General features: G+C 40.2%; 1 protein-coding gene across 7 annotated transcripts in view; it reads right to left on the bottom strand.

Moving 5' to 3' along the window:
- The window catches only part of LOC129758043 (tight junction protein ZO-1), a 145,548-nt gene that overhangs the window by 97,417 nt on the left and 31,278 nt on the right, over positions 1-16,853 (bottom strand). For 4 of the 7 annotated variants that reach the window (XM_055755472.1, XM_055755467.1, XM_055755469.1 and 1 more), the window contains exons 1-2: positions 10,358-11,107; positions 1,200-1,758 (exon numbers count right to left, since the gene is read on the bottom strand). In XM_055755472.1, the coding sequence (XP_055611447.1) occupies positions 1,200-1,758; positions 10,358-10,728 (930 nt within the window). In that variant the 5' untranslated portion in view covers positions 10,729-11,107. Of the gene's footprint in view, positions 1-1,199; positions 1,759-10,357; positions 11,109-16,853 lie in introns of those variants that run through there. The other 3 variants (XM_055755466.1, XM_055755470.1, XM_055755468.1) reach the window with 2 other exon arrangements.

Genomic DNA, 16,853 nt, shown 5'->3' with positions numbered 1-16,853 from the left:
TATTCTATTTATGCGTTTTTTTATTTTTTGTTCATTAATATTTGTGAATTTACTATAGAATACCTTCATTCAAAACCTGGTTCTATGGAATCATATAAGAAAATGTGTCTTCTACATTATCGAAAGTAGAAAGAAATTTCACTGAAATCTGATTATTGACAACCCTCTGTATATTCCTGTCTGTCCGGTAGATATTTCCCGCTACACACCGAGATAAAAGAAAATAGTAATCACAAGAAATTCTCCCCCACAATTTCCTCAATTTTCCAACGCCCGTCGCGTGACTCGAATATGTAGGGGAAAACCCCTCTCACTCAGCCTGTAGCAAATAATCCCAAGACGAATAGCAGCACTGTTTAGGAGGTGAAGATTTTTCCCAGCCGATCCGGCACGCTCGTGCTGTCGAAGTGTAGCCTTGTAGACCGTAGAAAGGACATTCGTGTAAAAAGGTTGATTGCCCTCTTCTCGTGTGGCTCTGTTTGTATTTGGGTCGAGTGGTTCGCTAGAGTGATGGATATTTACCGAAAGGAACGCTTGTTTGCCGACCTGATTCTGGATTTTTTTTGCTGTGTGTGTTATCAAGCTGTATAGACTTCCGGTAGACGACGTTTACAATTTTGGCAAGGGATCGGAAACAAAACGAACAAATCCGATGTGGATGACCTCAAAACCGGTGAAACGAATGGCACAGATATTTGAAACATGATCCATAAGTGTTTACATTTGATGTTCCAGTTGAATGGAGCTATGCGCCAAGAAAATGAGATTTACATCTTAAATTTTGACTAGTGCGAATGAAAATTATTTGAATCAAAAAATGAAGAACAAGGGTCCCGCATAAGACTATTCATCATAGTAATTTGATTTTGTCTTAAAAATAATTTAAATTAATAAAATAGTTTAATAGAATGAGCTTTTTCAAACTGGTTTCGGCTCTTATTTAATTTTTTGAATAATGGTTTAAGCTTTAATTTCAACTTGGAAATTCCAATTTTAAACCTCAGACATGAATCAAAAAATATATTTCCAAACCTTTTTTTTCAAACCCATAATTTATTCTCAACCATCTCATACCGTTATATCATATCCTGTTAATTTCTCTGTACAATTGCTTTGTATGACGATGTATCACTTGGAAATTCTCGACAAATCGTTCTGAACGCATATCAATTACTATACTATGAGTTGTAGGTACTTACTATGCTATCGTCTTCAACGACCTGATCCGCCAGCACTTCGATGGTTTCGTTCATCGAATGGTAATTGCGTTGCTCCTTTTTCGACTTGCTGCGAATAATGCTCGAGCTTCGGTTTTTCACATTGACACCCTTGTCGTACGCAAAATCACTGAATGGGGGCGAACTGTAGCGCTTTGGATTCAGATAGGAGTAAGGCGACGTATTATTTTCACCTTTTGGGGCTCTGTCCGCAATGCCACTGCCATCGCCATTGAAATTGCCACTTGTTGGATTGGTGAAGTTGCTCGTCAAAACACTAAACTTACTGTCACTGAACTTTTCATAGTTAACGTTCTTCGGGCCGCTGTTGCTGTTTGCGGTGTAATCGATGCTACTCTGGCGTCTCGTGATTGCCGATTTGTTCGGAAGTTCCGGAATTGGGGGAGGTATCGTACTGGCCAGCGAAGGGCTGGTGCAAACCAGTGACGAACGACGTGAAGAACCATTATTCACCGGCGTAGGCGTTACAGAACCGCAATAGCTGGTGGATCTTCGCGAGCGATTTGAGTCGATTGTGTCCCTGCAAAAACGAGAAGAAAAAACAGAACTATGCGTTAAAAATCTTTCAACTTAGGATCGCTTAATTTATGATTATAGTTTCTATCGAGAATTGGATTTAAAAATCAATACATTCAAAATAGCAAAGACAGAAAACGTTTTTTTTTTTCAAATGGAAGAAATAATCATTTTACTGAAATTTCAGGGAATCTTGACGTTGAAAGCCATAAATTATCTACTAAATAAACTTTAAGACATATTTTCCACCGTTCATCATTATTTACAACAGAAGTCCACTGTTGTAAATATATCCCGATTTAAAATGTTTTCTTGGCCTTCGTTTACGGTTAAAAAAGGGGCAATTAGCCGGTTTGTTATGTTGGCTGTATGTTCAAAATTATATCATTTTGGAATCGTCTATATTTTAACTTTCAATTTAATAAGATATAAATTATTATAATTTTGTTGTCTGCTGAGGGTTGAGCCAAACGACAATAAGGTTTAAATAATGAAATTTCACATGTCAGCTAAATTTTAGCTGATTTACAGATTCATTGAAAATATAAAAAAATGCCATAAATTTAAATATAAAAAACTAAAAAATCATTAATATTTTTCTGGAAAATCATTATTTTTTCACTGCATAATCAGCTTATACATAATTACAAAATCTATTTACAAATAGTAAATGATTTCTTTTAAATAAAATCGAAAATCAACTCATTTTAAATTTTATGTGTGATAATTTTATAATATTAAGAACCGTGAAAAGCACACAACGAGCGATTTCACAAAATCGCCGTGCCATATTCCAACATAAAATGGACAAATGTGCAGTTTTCAAACTCTTGAGTTAATCAGAGTGTCGTATTTGAATTCTTATAAAATTATTTCATAATATAATTTGAAATTTTGAAGAAGTTGTGCTCAGTGTACAGAAATGCACAACAAAATCGATACACCTCACATTATGTCCTCAATATATTGAAAATCTATGATTTAATACTTAAATAACCAACTTGTCAGTTTCTTTATAATTCATTTATCACTTTCGATAAGAAATGAATGTATTTGAACTGAAAGGACATTTTTTTTTAAATTGAAATTTCGCGATTCTTGTGAAAACATAGCTATAAAATCATTGCAATTTTTTTATGAACTTTTCCAGCAACCAGCCATGGTCTGTAAAACCAAGCATTTTTATTGTTTTAATATAATTATTTATTTATTTACATAGTATTCCGTCTCACGACATAACTTGACGAACATAATTCCTTAAATTCATTCGGTCCATGGCAACCGTTCTCCAATTCCTCGGGCATCCCACGTTCGCCAGATCACGCTCCACTTGGTCTAACCACCTCGCTCGTTGCTCCCCCGCTCATCTTGTTCCTACCGGATTCGTAGCGAACACCTGTTTTGCAGGACAGTCGTCCGGCATTCTCGCAACATGTCCCGCCCAGCGTATCCGGCCAGCTTTCACCACTTTCTGGATACTGGCTTCGCCGTAGAGTCGTGGTTCATCCTTCCCCTCCACACTCCGTTCTCCTGTACGCCGCCAAAGATGGTTCTTAACACTCGTCGCTCGAATACTCCGAGTGTACGCAGGTCCTCCTCGAGCAATATCCATGTCTCGTGCCCGTAGAGAACAACCGGTCTAATTAAGCGTCATATACAGGTTACACTTCGTGCGAGGGCTAAGTCTTCTCGACCGCAGTTGCTTGTGGAGTCCATAGTAGGCACGACTTCCGCTGATAATTCGCCTCCGGATCTCACGGCTGGTGTCATTGTCTGCGGTCACCAGTGAGCCGAGATAGACAAAGTCTTCGACTATCTCCAGGTCGTCGCCGTCGATCGTGACCTTGTTATTACTGGACAAGCGGATTCGGTCGGTCTCGGATCCGCAGGCCAGCATGTTCTTCGTCTTGGACGTATTAATCATCAACCCAATCCTTCCTGATTCGCGTTTCAGTTTGCGGTAGATGTCTTCCACCGCCGCAGATGATCTGCCGACTATATCAATGTCATCGGCAAAGCAGATAAGTTGACTGGATCTGTTGAAAAACGTGCCCCGCATTTCGCCCACCGCTCGTCGAATAACACCTTCTAGCGCCACGTTGAACATCATGCAGGATAGACCATCACCTTGTCGAAGCCCCCTGCGCGATTCGAATGAACTCGACAATTCACCCGAGATCCGCACACAGCACTGCGTTCCATCCATCGTCGCCTTGATCAGTCTGATCAGCTTCCCGGAAAAGCCGTTCTCGTCCATGATTTTCCATAGCTCGTTACGGTCGATCGTGTCGTATGCGGTTTTGAAGTCGATAAATAGATGGTGCGTAGGGACTTGGTGTTCACGGTATTTTTGGAGGATTTGCCGTAATGTGAAGATTTGATCCGTCGTTGACCTTCCCTCCATGAAGCCGGCCTGATGACTTCCCACTTTGCTTGAGGCGGCGGAGTAGGATTCGGGACAACACTTTGTAGGCGGCATTGAGGACAGTGATCGCTCGGTAGTTCTCACAGTCCAATTTGCCCCCCTTCTTGTAGATGGGGCATATTACCACCTCCTTCCACTCCTCCGGTAGCTGTTCTATGTCCCAGATCCGGACTATCAACCGGTGTAGGCAATCGGCCAACTTGTCCGGGCCCATTTTGATGAGTTCAGCTGCGATGCCATCCTTCCCAGCCGACTTGTTTCTATTCAGCTGGCGAATGGCTTCCTTTACTTCACTCACTGGCTACGCTGGCGATGTACCTTCCCCCACCGTCTTGATCTCCTGCTTGTGCGCCGTTCAGGTGTTCATCGAAGTGCTGCTTCCACCTTTTTATCACCTCACGATTGTCCGTCAGGATGTCTCCGTCCTTATCCCGGCACATTTCGGCTTGCTGCACGAAGCCTTTGCGGGATGCGTTGAGTTTCTGATAGAACTTTCGTGTTTCTTGGGAACGATGCAGCTGCTCTAGCTCCTCGAGCTCCTCCTCCTCCAGGCGGCGCTTTTTCTCCTGGAAAAGTCGGACTCGCTGCCTCTTCCGCTGTCGGTGATTTTCCACATTTCGACGGGTGCCTCTTTGCACTACTGCCGCCCGCGCGGCATTCTCTTCGTCCATCACCCTCTTACACTCCTCGTCGAACCAGTCGTTCCGTCGAGATCGCTCCACATAACCGATGACGTTCTCCGCAGCACTGTTGATGGCTGTCTTGATAGTATCCCAACAGTCCTCGAGAGGGGCTTCGTCAAGCTCGCCCTCTGTCGGCAGCGCTGCCTCGACCGATTGCGCGTAGTCTGCCGCGACCTCAGGTTGCTTCAGTCGCGCGATATTTAACCGAGGCGGGCGCCGGTTTCGCGTGTTGTTCACTACGGAGAGTTTTGGGCGCATTTTCACCATCACCAGATAATTGTCCGACTCGATGTTGGCGCTACGACAGGATCCGACGTCGATGATGTCCGAGAAGTGCCGGCTGTCGAATAAAACGTGGTCGATCTGTGATTGAGTTTGGTACGGTGATCTCCAGGTGTACTTGTGTGGGAGGCGGTGCTGGAAAAAGGTACTACGTACGGCCATTCGTTTGGAGGCGGCGAAATCAATAAGTCTGAGGCCGTTTTCGTTGGTCAGCTGGTGCGCACTGAACCTTCCAATTGTCGGTTTGATTTCCTCCTCCTGGCCGACCTGAGCATTGAAATCCCCGATGACGATCTTGATATCATGTTTTGGGCAACGGTCGTATTCACACTCCAGCTGCGCGTAGAATTCGTCTTTCTCGTCACCGGTACTTCCGAGGTGAGGGCTGTGCACGTTGATGATGCTGATGTTGAAGAACCGGCCCTTGATTCCCAACCGGCACATTCGTGAGTTGATCGCCCACCACCCGATCACGCGCTTTTGCATCTTTCCCATCACTATAAAAGCTGTTCCAAGCTCGTGTGTGTTGCCGCAGCTCTGGTAGATGGCACGACCATCTGGGTACGTTCGTACCGTGGAGCCCTTCCAGCATACCTCCTGCAGCGCTACGATGTCGAATTTGCGGCTCTTCAATTCGTTGGATTTAGAGATCGGCAGTTCCATGTTCCAAGTTTCCAATCGCTAGTCCCTTTTCGTCGCGTGGGTCTTTGCCGATTTCCATCCGAAATTTGTTGTTCGTTGCTTATGTTTTTTGTAGTCACGGGCTCGCAAGGCCCGCAGTTAACCCCACTATCTCGCAGGAGGACCGTCGTGATGTTGCTGTTTTGGGTCCCGAACACCACCAGGACGTTGTTGCACTTCGCACGCCGCCCTGACCTGGAGAACAGACGCGTACGAAGCCCCCTAACTCAGTCTGCATGCGACCAAAGCATCCACCGGGGTTGGGTACTCGATCTCCGCTTAGGTTGCTCGCACCCCAGCTAGCACCACGGGGAGGTAGAGAATCGGAGTTGCAGACAAGACGTGATATAGCTGATATAGCTAAGGAGTTTTGTCAAAATGGTAGAAACTCATAAGAAGCATGCGTCAATACTGAAATTTCAACAAAGTTCAAGATATCACAAATTACACATATAATATACGGCGTATTACAGGACACAACACTTGACGTTCTTACTAACATAAAAGGATTTAAAATTACCTTTCTTGTCGACCGGTTTCGGGCTCGATGTTGCCCATCTACAGGACGATGTCCGACTGGTTACTCAAAAGAAAAACACTAACACAGCTTCATACTACCGCATAGTATTCGTCGAAGGATGGTCATATCATTTTTGGTTGGCCAAGTTGAAAAGAGGCGATATGATTGGCGGGTCGTCCTCGTTCATTAAAGGCCTCTCAGAAGTTGTTATAAACATGGATTCCCAGGCATTTAAATGTGACGCTTTGCGTATACATTTTTTGAATCTAACCTTTTCCCAATCTATAGAGTGGTTAGATTCCGATGCGTGGGCGGCTACGCTGGATTCGTTGGTTTTGTTATTGTCCACAGCGTTTTTATGTTCTTTTATTCGTGTTTTAAATTTTCGTCTTGTCTGGCCAATAGAAACTGCTGGACAAGTCTCACACGGAATCTCGTAAATTCCGGATCTTTCTTCCGGTGGGACTTTGTCTTTCAGTGACACCAACCGATCTTTTAAGGTGTTGGAGCTTTTGTATGCAACTTTCAAACCATGGTTAGAGAGAATCTTTCGAATATCGTTAGTCAGTAGTGGGAAGAACGGCAAACTGACTCTTTGAGATTCTTCTTTTTCTGGTTTGAAGGTGGTTGCATTAGCCCGGAACTTTTTCCTCTCGTGTTTGCGAAGAATCTTATGAACAAATTCTTTGTCGTATCCATTCAGATTTGCAGCCGATAAAATTTTTTCTTTTTCATTGTTAAACTCACTGGTTTCCATAGGTATGTTGTATAAACGATGAGCCATGGAGTGAAACGCAGCTTGTTTTTGAGCACCGAAGTGATTGGAGTCTGCTGTTATGTAGCGATCGGTGGATGTTGGTTTTCTGTAGATCCCAAATTTCACCGTGCTATCATCTTTCCTAGAGATTAACAAATCGAGGAATGGAAGTTTTCCATCTATTTCTTTCTCCACGGTAAATTTTATCGAACTGTGTTGACAGTTCAACAGCTCCAGGGTTTGTGAGAGATATCGTTCTTTGACCGTGGCGAAGATGTCATCTACATATCGCCACCAAACTCGGGGGAAAAGTTTTTCGCTTTTTTCGAGGTCGTGTTCAAAATCGCTCATAAACAATTCAGCTAGCAAAGGGGAAAGTTTGCTCCCCATGCTTAGTCCGAAGGTTTGCTTATAGAACTTACCCCGGAATAGGAAGAAGTTTTGGTTCATACAAACCTCAGCTACGATCACGTACGCTTCTATGTTGTTTGGTGGTGCTCGGCGTCGTTCTAGGTGTCTACGTAGGCTGCGCAAGGCGTCAGGAATGGGGACGCTAGGAAAGAGTGCGGAGACGTCAAACGAGACTAAGATTTCTCCTCGACGCACTTTGAAGTTTTTCAATTTTTCAACTAGCTCCACCGAATTCTTGACACTTTTTCCATGTTTTACTGGGTATTTTCTCATTTCCTCGACCAACCAAGCTGCCATTTTTTCGGTTGGAGTGCATATGTTCGAGGAAATGGGTCTCATGGCAACGGGATTCTTATGAATTTTTGGGAGGCAGTAAAGTGAAGCTACTTTTGGATTCGGTACTAGAAATTTTCTTTCTAATTTTACTTCACCCATCAGGAGCGCTACTTTTTGCCTTGCGATGTTTGCTTCCTCGATCAACATGTTGAGAGGATCTTTCGCCACGGTCAAAGAACGATATCTCTCACAAACCCTGGAGCTGTTGAACTGTCAACACAGTTCGATAAAACTTACCGTGGAGAAAGAAATAGATGGAAAACTTCCATTCCTCGATTTGTTAATCTCTAGGAAAGATGATAGCACGGTGAAATTTGGGATCTACAGAAAACCAACATCCACCGATCGCTACATAACAGCAGACTCCAATCACTTCGGTGCTCAAAAACAAGCTGCGTTTCACTCCATGGCTCATCGTTTATACAACATACCTATGGAAACCAGTGAGTTTAACAATGAAAAAGAAAAAATTTTATCGGCTGCAAATCTGAATGGATACGACAAAGAATTTGTTCATAAGATTCTTCGCAAACACGAGAGGAAAAAGTTCCGGGCTAATGCAACCACCTTCAAACCAGAAAAAGAAGAATCTCAAAGAGTCAGTTTGCCGTTCTTCCCACTACTGACTAACGATATTCGAAAGATTCTCTCTAACCATGGTTTGAAAGTTGCATACAAAAGCTCCAACACCTTAAAAGATCGGTTGGTGTCACTGAAAGACAAAGTCCCACCGGAAGAAAGATCCGGAATTTACGAGATTCCGTGTGAGACTTGTCCAGCAGTTTCTATTGGCCAGACAAGACGAAAATTTAAAACACGAATAAAAGAACATAAAAACGCTGTGGACAATAACAAAACCAACGAATCCAGCGTAGCCGCCCACGCATCGGAATCTAACCACTCTATAGATTGGGAAAAGGTTAGATTCGAAAAATGTATACGCAAAGCGTCACATTTAAATGCCTGGGAATCCATGTTTATAACAACTTCTGAGAGGCCTTTAATGAACGAGGACGACCCGCCAATCATATCGCCTCTTTTCAACTTGGCCAACCAAAAATGATATGACCATCCTTCGACGAATACTATGCGGTAGTATGAAGCTGTGTTAGTGTTTTTCTTTTGAGTAACCAGTCGGACATCGTCCTGTAGATGGGCAACATCGAGCCCGAAACCGGTCGACAAGAAAAGTAATTTTAAATCCTTTTATGTTAGTAAGAACGTCAAGTGTTGTGTCCTGTAATACGCCGTATATTATATGTGTAGTATAAGTTCTTACGTTGGCACAAAACCACTAAAATGAGTGATATCACAAATTCTTTGGCATAAAATATACTAAATAAGGGATGCCTTTTCATAGTAATATTTTGTTGATATGATATTTTCATCAGATCCATATTAAGCTTATCTTTTCTCACTGTAAGAGCGTAAAATTAAAGTTTCGAAAATAAAAAGCATAAATTTAAATGGTTTAACTATTTTTAAGACATTTAACCTGACTGATATGAGCATTTAAAACCCGTCTCTTATTCTAATACCTAATCATTTCTCGCGTGAGCTTTCATCACGTCGTATGAAACAAAATGTAAACAAACAGTTTTATTACGAAAAAATGCAAAAACTGACATAAATCAGTCGCAACTTCTTTCCATTTAGAATATTTGTAGCCTGGACAACATATTCTATATGTGGTCCAGGCTACAGTTGTTTTGATAACTTTAGCAGCAGTTTTCTGTGAATTCACTAAATGTTTCATACGACGTAATGAAAGCTCACGCGAGATTTACAGCTTTGCTGAAAGCTCATTTGTTGATTTTTTGGTTTTCAACTGAATTAGGAAGAAAAACCATTAACTTTTTTGTTCGTTCGTTTGTTGTTGTTTGTATTTAAATAAAATCGTTCGAACCCTTTTTTGAATTTTTAATCTTTTTTTTTTTACTAAGTCTATCAATAAAATTTGTCATATAGGAACACTTCCCCCTACATAGATATTTGGGTGTTCGATGGAGTTCAAAATGACCAATTTGACTAATAATGTTTTGGGTTAAATTGCGACCCACGATAGAAGTTTTGAAAAATTATGATTGATTCAATAATGAAACGGTTCTTAATTCAAGGTTGATTGCAGTAAATTTATAAAATAAAATATTTAAATAATTTGTAAATGACCCAAGATAGTGGAGGAATATTGCAACAAATACAATTTCAAATACAAACACCAAAACAACTATCTATCTATATCTATGATTTGAATTTGATTCATTGCGCTGTTCCAACGCCAGATCTAACTAGGAAGATCAGATGAAATGTTCATCATTGTAAGTTTACACAATAGCCTAAAAGTTATAATATTATAATGAAAGAAAAAAAGTGAAATATGCGTTAGTAATGGAAAAGCATCGAATTTTTTCGCTTGTCAGTGCAATTAATTTTTTGGATTATTTTGCATGTTCTACGTGGTTCTACCTAGCACGTAAAGCAACGTTCTGCAGGTGTGTGACGACCTACCTCTTCCTAAACTGTGGACTCCGAAAGAAGACAGGTGTAAGCGGCACAAAGTATCCCAGCTGCGGAGGTCCATTGCCCGGTGGTGGATGGTAGGCTCCAATCGTGGCTGCCGGAGACGTTACCGGTGTATCGTCGTCAAAATCGTCCTCCGTCGTCGTCGTTGTTGTGGTGCTTGTTGTGAAGGTTCCACCGTTCCACTTGTCTTCCGCATCGTCGTCGTCACCTTCGCCATCACCAGTGCATTCTGGCACCGTGTAGCATGCCATCCCGACGCCAACAGGACGAGGGGAAGACATCTGCTGCTGGCGTTGTTGCTGTTGTTGTTGATGAAACTGTAGCCGTTGTTGCATGGCTATTTGGAAGTCCATCATCACTTCCCCAAATGCAGCATAAAGGCCAGGCCAAGCACGCACGTTTTAGTTTTATTTTTTTTTTTTATTTTGGTCTGCTCTTCTGTTTAACCAATCTGGCTGACTGATGTGGCTCAGACAGAACGCCACTGCACTGATCCCGAGGGACACCGACCCACCGACGACGACGCAACCAGACGTCCGTCGCGCGATAGGCGTTTGTTTTTCAGTAATCTTTCACGCCTCAGTCTTCTACACACTGAACACTATCTGTTTATGCTTAGCGGATCATTTTTCACACCTCAATAACGCACTCTCTTCCTCATAACCGAACAGAACACTGAAGTCAAATCAGTTCAGTTAGAGTGTCACACAATTTTATTTCACGAAACTTGATTTCTTTATTAGATTGGTGTGAGTTTTATGTGCTGTTATTGCAAAATACTAAATATAAGATTACTAACGCTAGGCGTCAACATTAGAAATGCAACACATTACGATTCAATCTACAAAATATTTTCAACTTCCATTTTCATTGGAGTTTTAAACCAAAGAAACATCATAAAATTTAAATGAAACTTAGTTCGAAGACAGAATTACTACTGTTTTTAATTTTTCATATCTTTTATTTCTGTTCGAAGGTCGTCTTGAATATCAATGTTAATATTGCTCTGAAAAAACATTCATTTGTCATCCGAGAAATAAGGTATCTTCTTCTTTCTAATATATAAAGATGAGTTGGACTATATATGTTTGTTTGTATGCACCTTATACAAATCCACATCGCTTAACCGATCAGCCTGAAATTTGGTACAGTTATGTGTTTGGACCATGGTAAGGTTTTAGTAATAGTTTTGAGCCCCTCCCACTTAAGAAAAGGGACCCTCCCATACAACGTTCTATTTTATTCACACGAACCAAAAGTCATGGCACTCATTTTGGCAGCCGATTTTCGTTTCCTTTGGCGGGGTTTTTTTTTCACCATCATTATGGGCCGAGCATTAGCAACGACTCCAACGACCATTCAAAGTTCACGTAAACTGGAAAGCAAATCAAAGCTTGCTGATCATTGAAAATTTGAAAGGGGGAATTTTGGCGGGTATTTTTATTCCTTCTTCTGTTCTAAGCACGTGGTACTGGTAGGAGATATTTGAATGCAATAATGTGCCTACATTCTGGATTGAAAAATACAACTAGCCTGTTAGAAATATATTGAATAGAATTTGAGAGTCTACATAAATATACAGTGAACTGAACAGTGAACAGTGAATTGACTTTTTCAGCTGAATGAACCGATTTTCATAAATTCCAGCTTTTATGAACCAACTATTGTCGAGTTTTTAGAATCTCTCATAGAGAAAGATTCTAATAATAAGATTCAGAGTTATAAGTTGAAGGCCTCGATTTCAACGCTTTAATAGCCTTCGGGGAATTTTAACGGGGGATTAGAAAATTAATCGTGTATTATCTGGAAAAACTTTTGGTTCCGTTGGAAACAAATCCATTACATGAAACTTTTATTAATTAAATCTGAGGTTTTCAGTTTTATGCAGTTCTATTTCTTTGGCCAATTCATAACTTTTGAGTCAATTTGTTCAATTCTACCATCCAATTTAGATAAAACTTATAGTAGAACCGTTTAGTACTGCGAATTTAAACACATGAACTTTAAAATTGATCACACACACTTCACAAGCATTAATGGGATGAATGTCCAAGAATTGGAACATTGAAATGTTACTCACATATAAAATAAGAATGGTTACTTCGGTTCAGAGGAGGTTTGTTTTCAAAAACTTCAAAAAACTTAATCTGGAACTTTCACATTTAAGACCAAGTACTCATCAAACAGTGTGAAATTAAAAAGCGAAAAAAATACACAAATAGTTAAAAACATGCAATGTCTTCAACATGGTTTGACCAGATTCGGATGTTTGTTTAGAAATTTCAAAGTAGATAAAGGTCTAATATACCATTGTACAGGGAGATCATCCGTCTTGAAAAGTGGAATGATATTCAAAAGAGATTTTTATTAGAGGCAGGATGGGAAAGATATCAAAACCATTTGATCATTTGAAGATAACAAATAAAAGTCCAAATCTTTTCAAGCTTCCTAAAAAATGGTGGATGAAAAAAATGTTTATCATGATGAATAAGCTTTCAAGGGAAATTATTTTTTATGTCTTTTAATTTAAAGCTCATACCTTTAAGCTTTTCTATAATATGAAAACGATAAACACAGTGAATAATCTCAATAAAAAACTGAACAATGGCCAAAGATGCGCAAAATTGCTTATAATGATATAGTTAAACATAAAAATTCTAAAAGTCAAACGACTCATTTTTATGTATGTTTTATGTGAACCCGAGCATAGCCGGGTAAAATCAGCTAGTATATGTATAAAGGTTGATACGGTCAAAATTTGGTCAAGGGAAAACGCGTGTAAATCGGTGAAATCGTTTAGGGGAGATGAGGGCATAACGAGCACCCAGGGCATAATGAGCACTACTCTTTTCTACGAAAGTACGTATTTTCTTAAATAAATTTTCATAAGGATTTGTTTCGTACTTCCTATAGTATTAATTTTTCACAAAAAAAGGAATCTCCTTATCATCTTTACAGAGATATTTTAAAAAAACTGGCTTGGTTCTCAAGTTACGAAAATATTATAATTTTTGAACACCACGAAATAAGCTCTTATGATCTTAAAATAACCTTGATCTATAATGCACGCACTGCAACATGATGTACACATTGTTTCTCAATTTTTACTATCATAAAATTTTTGATTTTTTACTCTTATCAATTTTAAAACACGTTTTTACTTAAATTTGTTGACTAGGGGCATATAGAGCACCATATTATCGAGGTATATTGAGCATTTTCTGCCGTAGAATCTAGCAGCGAATTAAAATTGATTTATAGCGCCACACCTTGACTAGTTTTCATCCGACGATTTAGCCTATTGGTAAGGTGTCGGAGAGTTAATCAAAAGACTAGCGTTAGATTTCTGTTCGAGGTGATTTTTTTCCATTTACAATTCATGATCGATTTTTTTATTGTTACATTATACGGCTAGTAGCATCATCCTCCGAACAAAGCAATGTATGAGCGTGCGTGAATTGTTTGTATTCTACAAACAGACCTAGATTCTTTTGTTATTGCTTTGTTTGATGAATCTACGACTCACCTGACTTCTTCGAATTGAATTCGCTGCTAGATTCCCCGGCAGAAAACGCACATCTTGCCCTGATTAATGGTGCTCATACTGCCTCAGGGAGGGATCTCATTACGCCTCCACAGTGGCTGGTTTTCAGCTTTTGGAAAATTTTTTTAAAATGCATTTTTTAACGTTTTCATCTAGTTTTTCACGTTTCAGCTCGTTAGGGAATAGGCGTTTCAAGTGTCTGAACACGAAACATTAATGTAACCTCCATATTATAGCTATTTTCTATGGTTAAATAACCGTTTTCCTTAAGGTGGCCATTATGCCCCCATCTCCCCTATTTAAAAAATCAAATTAAATTTCTTTTTCAAGTTGAATTAGTATAAAATTCAGGAACAATATTCAGTTAAGCTTCCGCTTTTCCAAATCCGAATTGCCGGGCCTTACGCTTAACCCCTGCCATTAGATTTTGTATAGCCACCTTTTCCACCTTCTTCGCCGCAGAAAGCCAGTTTGCCTTGAACTGCTGCTCGTCCTTAGCAGTTTTTTTGGTCTTCTTTAAGTTCCGCTTGACAATAGCCCAGTATTTCTCAATTGGGCGGAGCTCTGGCGTGTTGGGAGGGTTCTTGTCCTTGGGAACCACCTGCACGTTGTTGGCGGCGTACTACTCCATAGCCTTTTTACCGTAATGGAAAGATGTCAAATCCGGCCCAAACAGTACGGAACAACCGTGTTTCTTCAGGAAAGGCAGCAGACGTTTATTCAAACACTTTTTCACGTAAATTTCTTGGTTGACAGTCCCGGAAGCTATGAAAATGCCGATTTTCAAGCCACAGGTACAGATGGCTTGCCAAACCAGATATTTCTTCGCGAACTTTGTCAGTTTCATGTGAAAATATCTGCTACCTTTCCCCTTCCTTTTGCCGTATAAAACTCCTGTCCCGGAACCTACTTGTAATCGGCTTTGACGTAGGTTTCGTCGTCCATTACCACGCAGTCAAACTTCGTCAGCATCGTCGTGTACAGCCTCCGGGATCGCGCTTTGGCCGTCGTATTTTGTTTATCAACGCGATTTGGAGTCACTACCTTCTTGTGAGTCGATAGTCCGGCTTGTTTTTTGGCTCGATGCACGGTTGTAGACGATACACCCAGCTTATTTGCGGCATCTCGGAGAGGGTTTCGCTTGAAGCTACCGGCAACTCTTTTTGTCGTCTCAGCGGCTTCCGATTTTCGATTTCCCCCCGATCCAGACTTCTTGGCTGTCAACAAACGTTCCCCAAACACTTTAATTACATTTGTAACAGTCGATTTGGCAACTTTTAGCAATTTTTCCAGCTTTGCGTGCGAGCAGCTCGGATTTTCGCGATGCGCGAGCAAAACTTTGATACGCTGCTCTTCTTCCTTGGACGGCATTTCGACAACTGAAGAGTGAATTCCAAAATCAAAATAGGAGCAACATTCTACACACACACACACACCTTCAAAATGAGGGGTGTTCATGTTTTTTAAATGCAAAATCGAAAGAATTACGTCAAGTTGATATTGACCAAATTTTGACCGTATCACCCTTTACACAAGCCTTTCATTTTTTTTAACCAAAGTTTTTGTCCGCCAAAACCTTAGATTTCTTGATTCAAATCATTTTTTTAAGAAGATACTTGATTTGATTTGATATCGAATTTTTAAAAACAGTTTTCGACGGCTACAGAGATGGAAGGAATGACTCAAGAGAGTATGTTTTGATTGAAGTATAATACTTGAGCAAACTTAGAAATAACTAAACCTTGTTTTTTCGAATCCTATAAATATAAAAAAAATCCGTGTAGGACAAAAAAAAACAAATTGGCCAGTCCCTTTCTCGAGCAAACAGCATAGTTGTTTTGCTCCATTTGGTACATTTTTTAAGAACAATAATTTGTTCTTTGTAAAAGATTTCTGCTACGAGATACAGCTGAGGAATCAAGTCACCCCAGGGTTTAAATTTTCTCGCTCACTTTCCTACTGTTAGTTCCATTGGGATTCGATCCGCGATCACTAAAGGGGAAAAGATTAATTGATTCCTCTAGCTATAGTAGGTAGTAAGTATCGGAAGAATGGGATCCACATCGCCTGTCTGTTTTCTGTTGGCATGTTGAACTTACAAAGCGACATGTTGTAAAAACAACCAGCCGTTAAGTTATCCAAATGACGACTAACTACTAAACGGTCTCCCTACTCCCCTTAACAACCCTTCCACCCCCCGTTACGCTTCTGCATCATTCATCTTCTTTACAACGGGGATATTTCGTTGGGACATCCGCGCGATCTATTCTTGGCTTGGTGCAAGAGGCACACCGCCCTGTCCGTTGGAAGTGGTCAGGTCGAGTATCGAGCCACAGTTGTGAATTCCATGAGGGCCACTTTGAGTAAAGTGTGCGGAAGGATGAAAAAAGTAGTGAACATGTTTTTCTTATGAATAACAAAGATTTTCACTGTACCTAACAAAGTTTACTGTAACTGAATTTGGAGCTGATTTTGACTATTTTGGGGTCGCTTTATCTAAAAATGCTTTTTTTTTGTTTTATCAGCTCTAGTATTAGAAAGTCGAGGGCTGACTTTTGAAAAGAAGTAAGAACTTATTGAAAACATTGTACATTTTTCCGGAAAACTTTAGGATAGTTGTGGTAGGTTTGTTATTGCTATTGTTAATTTTTCCCCTTTGGATAAAAAGTGGAAATTCTGAGGAAATTAGAAAGGAAATTTAAATAGAAAAGAATGAACGTTATTTCTGTTAGTAAGTAACTTAAAAGATAAAAATCTTTAATGTGAAAAACCTGAAAACTTCCTACAGTGATGTCAGAAGTAGTTATGACATTTTTTATTTTGTTTTTTAATCCACTGCTGCATTTTCAACAAGCGAGCCAAATTTTAGAAATGAGACTTGCAACCAGGCCAAGCATCAATTATTTATTTAATATTCAAAGGAAAAAAAATAGATTT

The sequence above is a fragment of the Uranotaenia lowii genome, chromosome 3 (assembly GCF_029784155.1).
Source record: "Uranotaenia lowii strain MFRU-FL chromosome 3, ASM2978415v1, whole genome shotgun sequence".
NCBI lineage: Eukaryota > Metazoa > Arthropoda > Insecta > Diptera > Culicidae > Uranotaenia > Uranotaenia lowii.
Note: the sequence above shows the minus strand (reverse complement) of the source record. Positions and strands in the feature narration are given on the sequence as shown.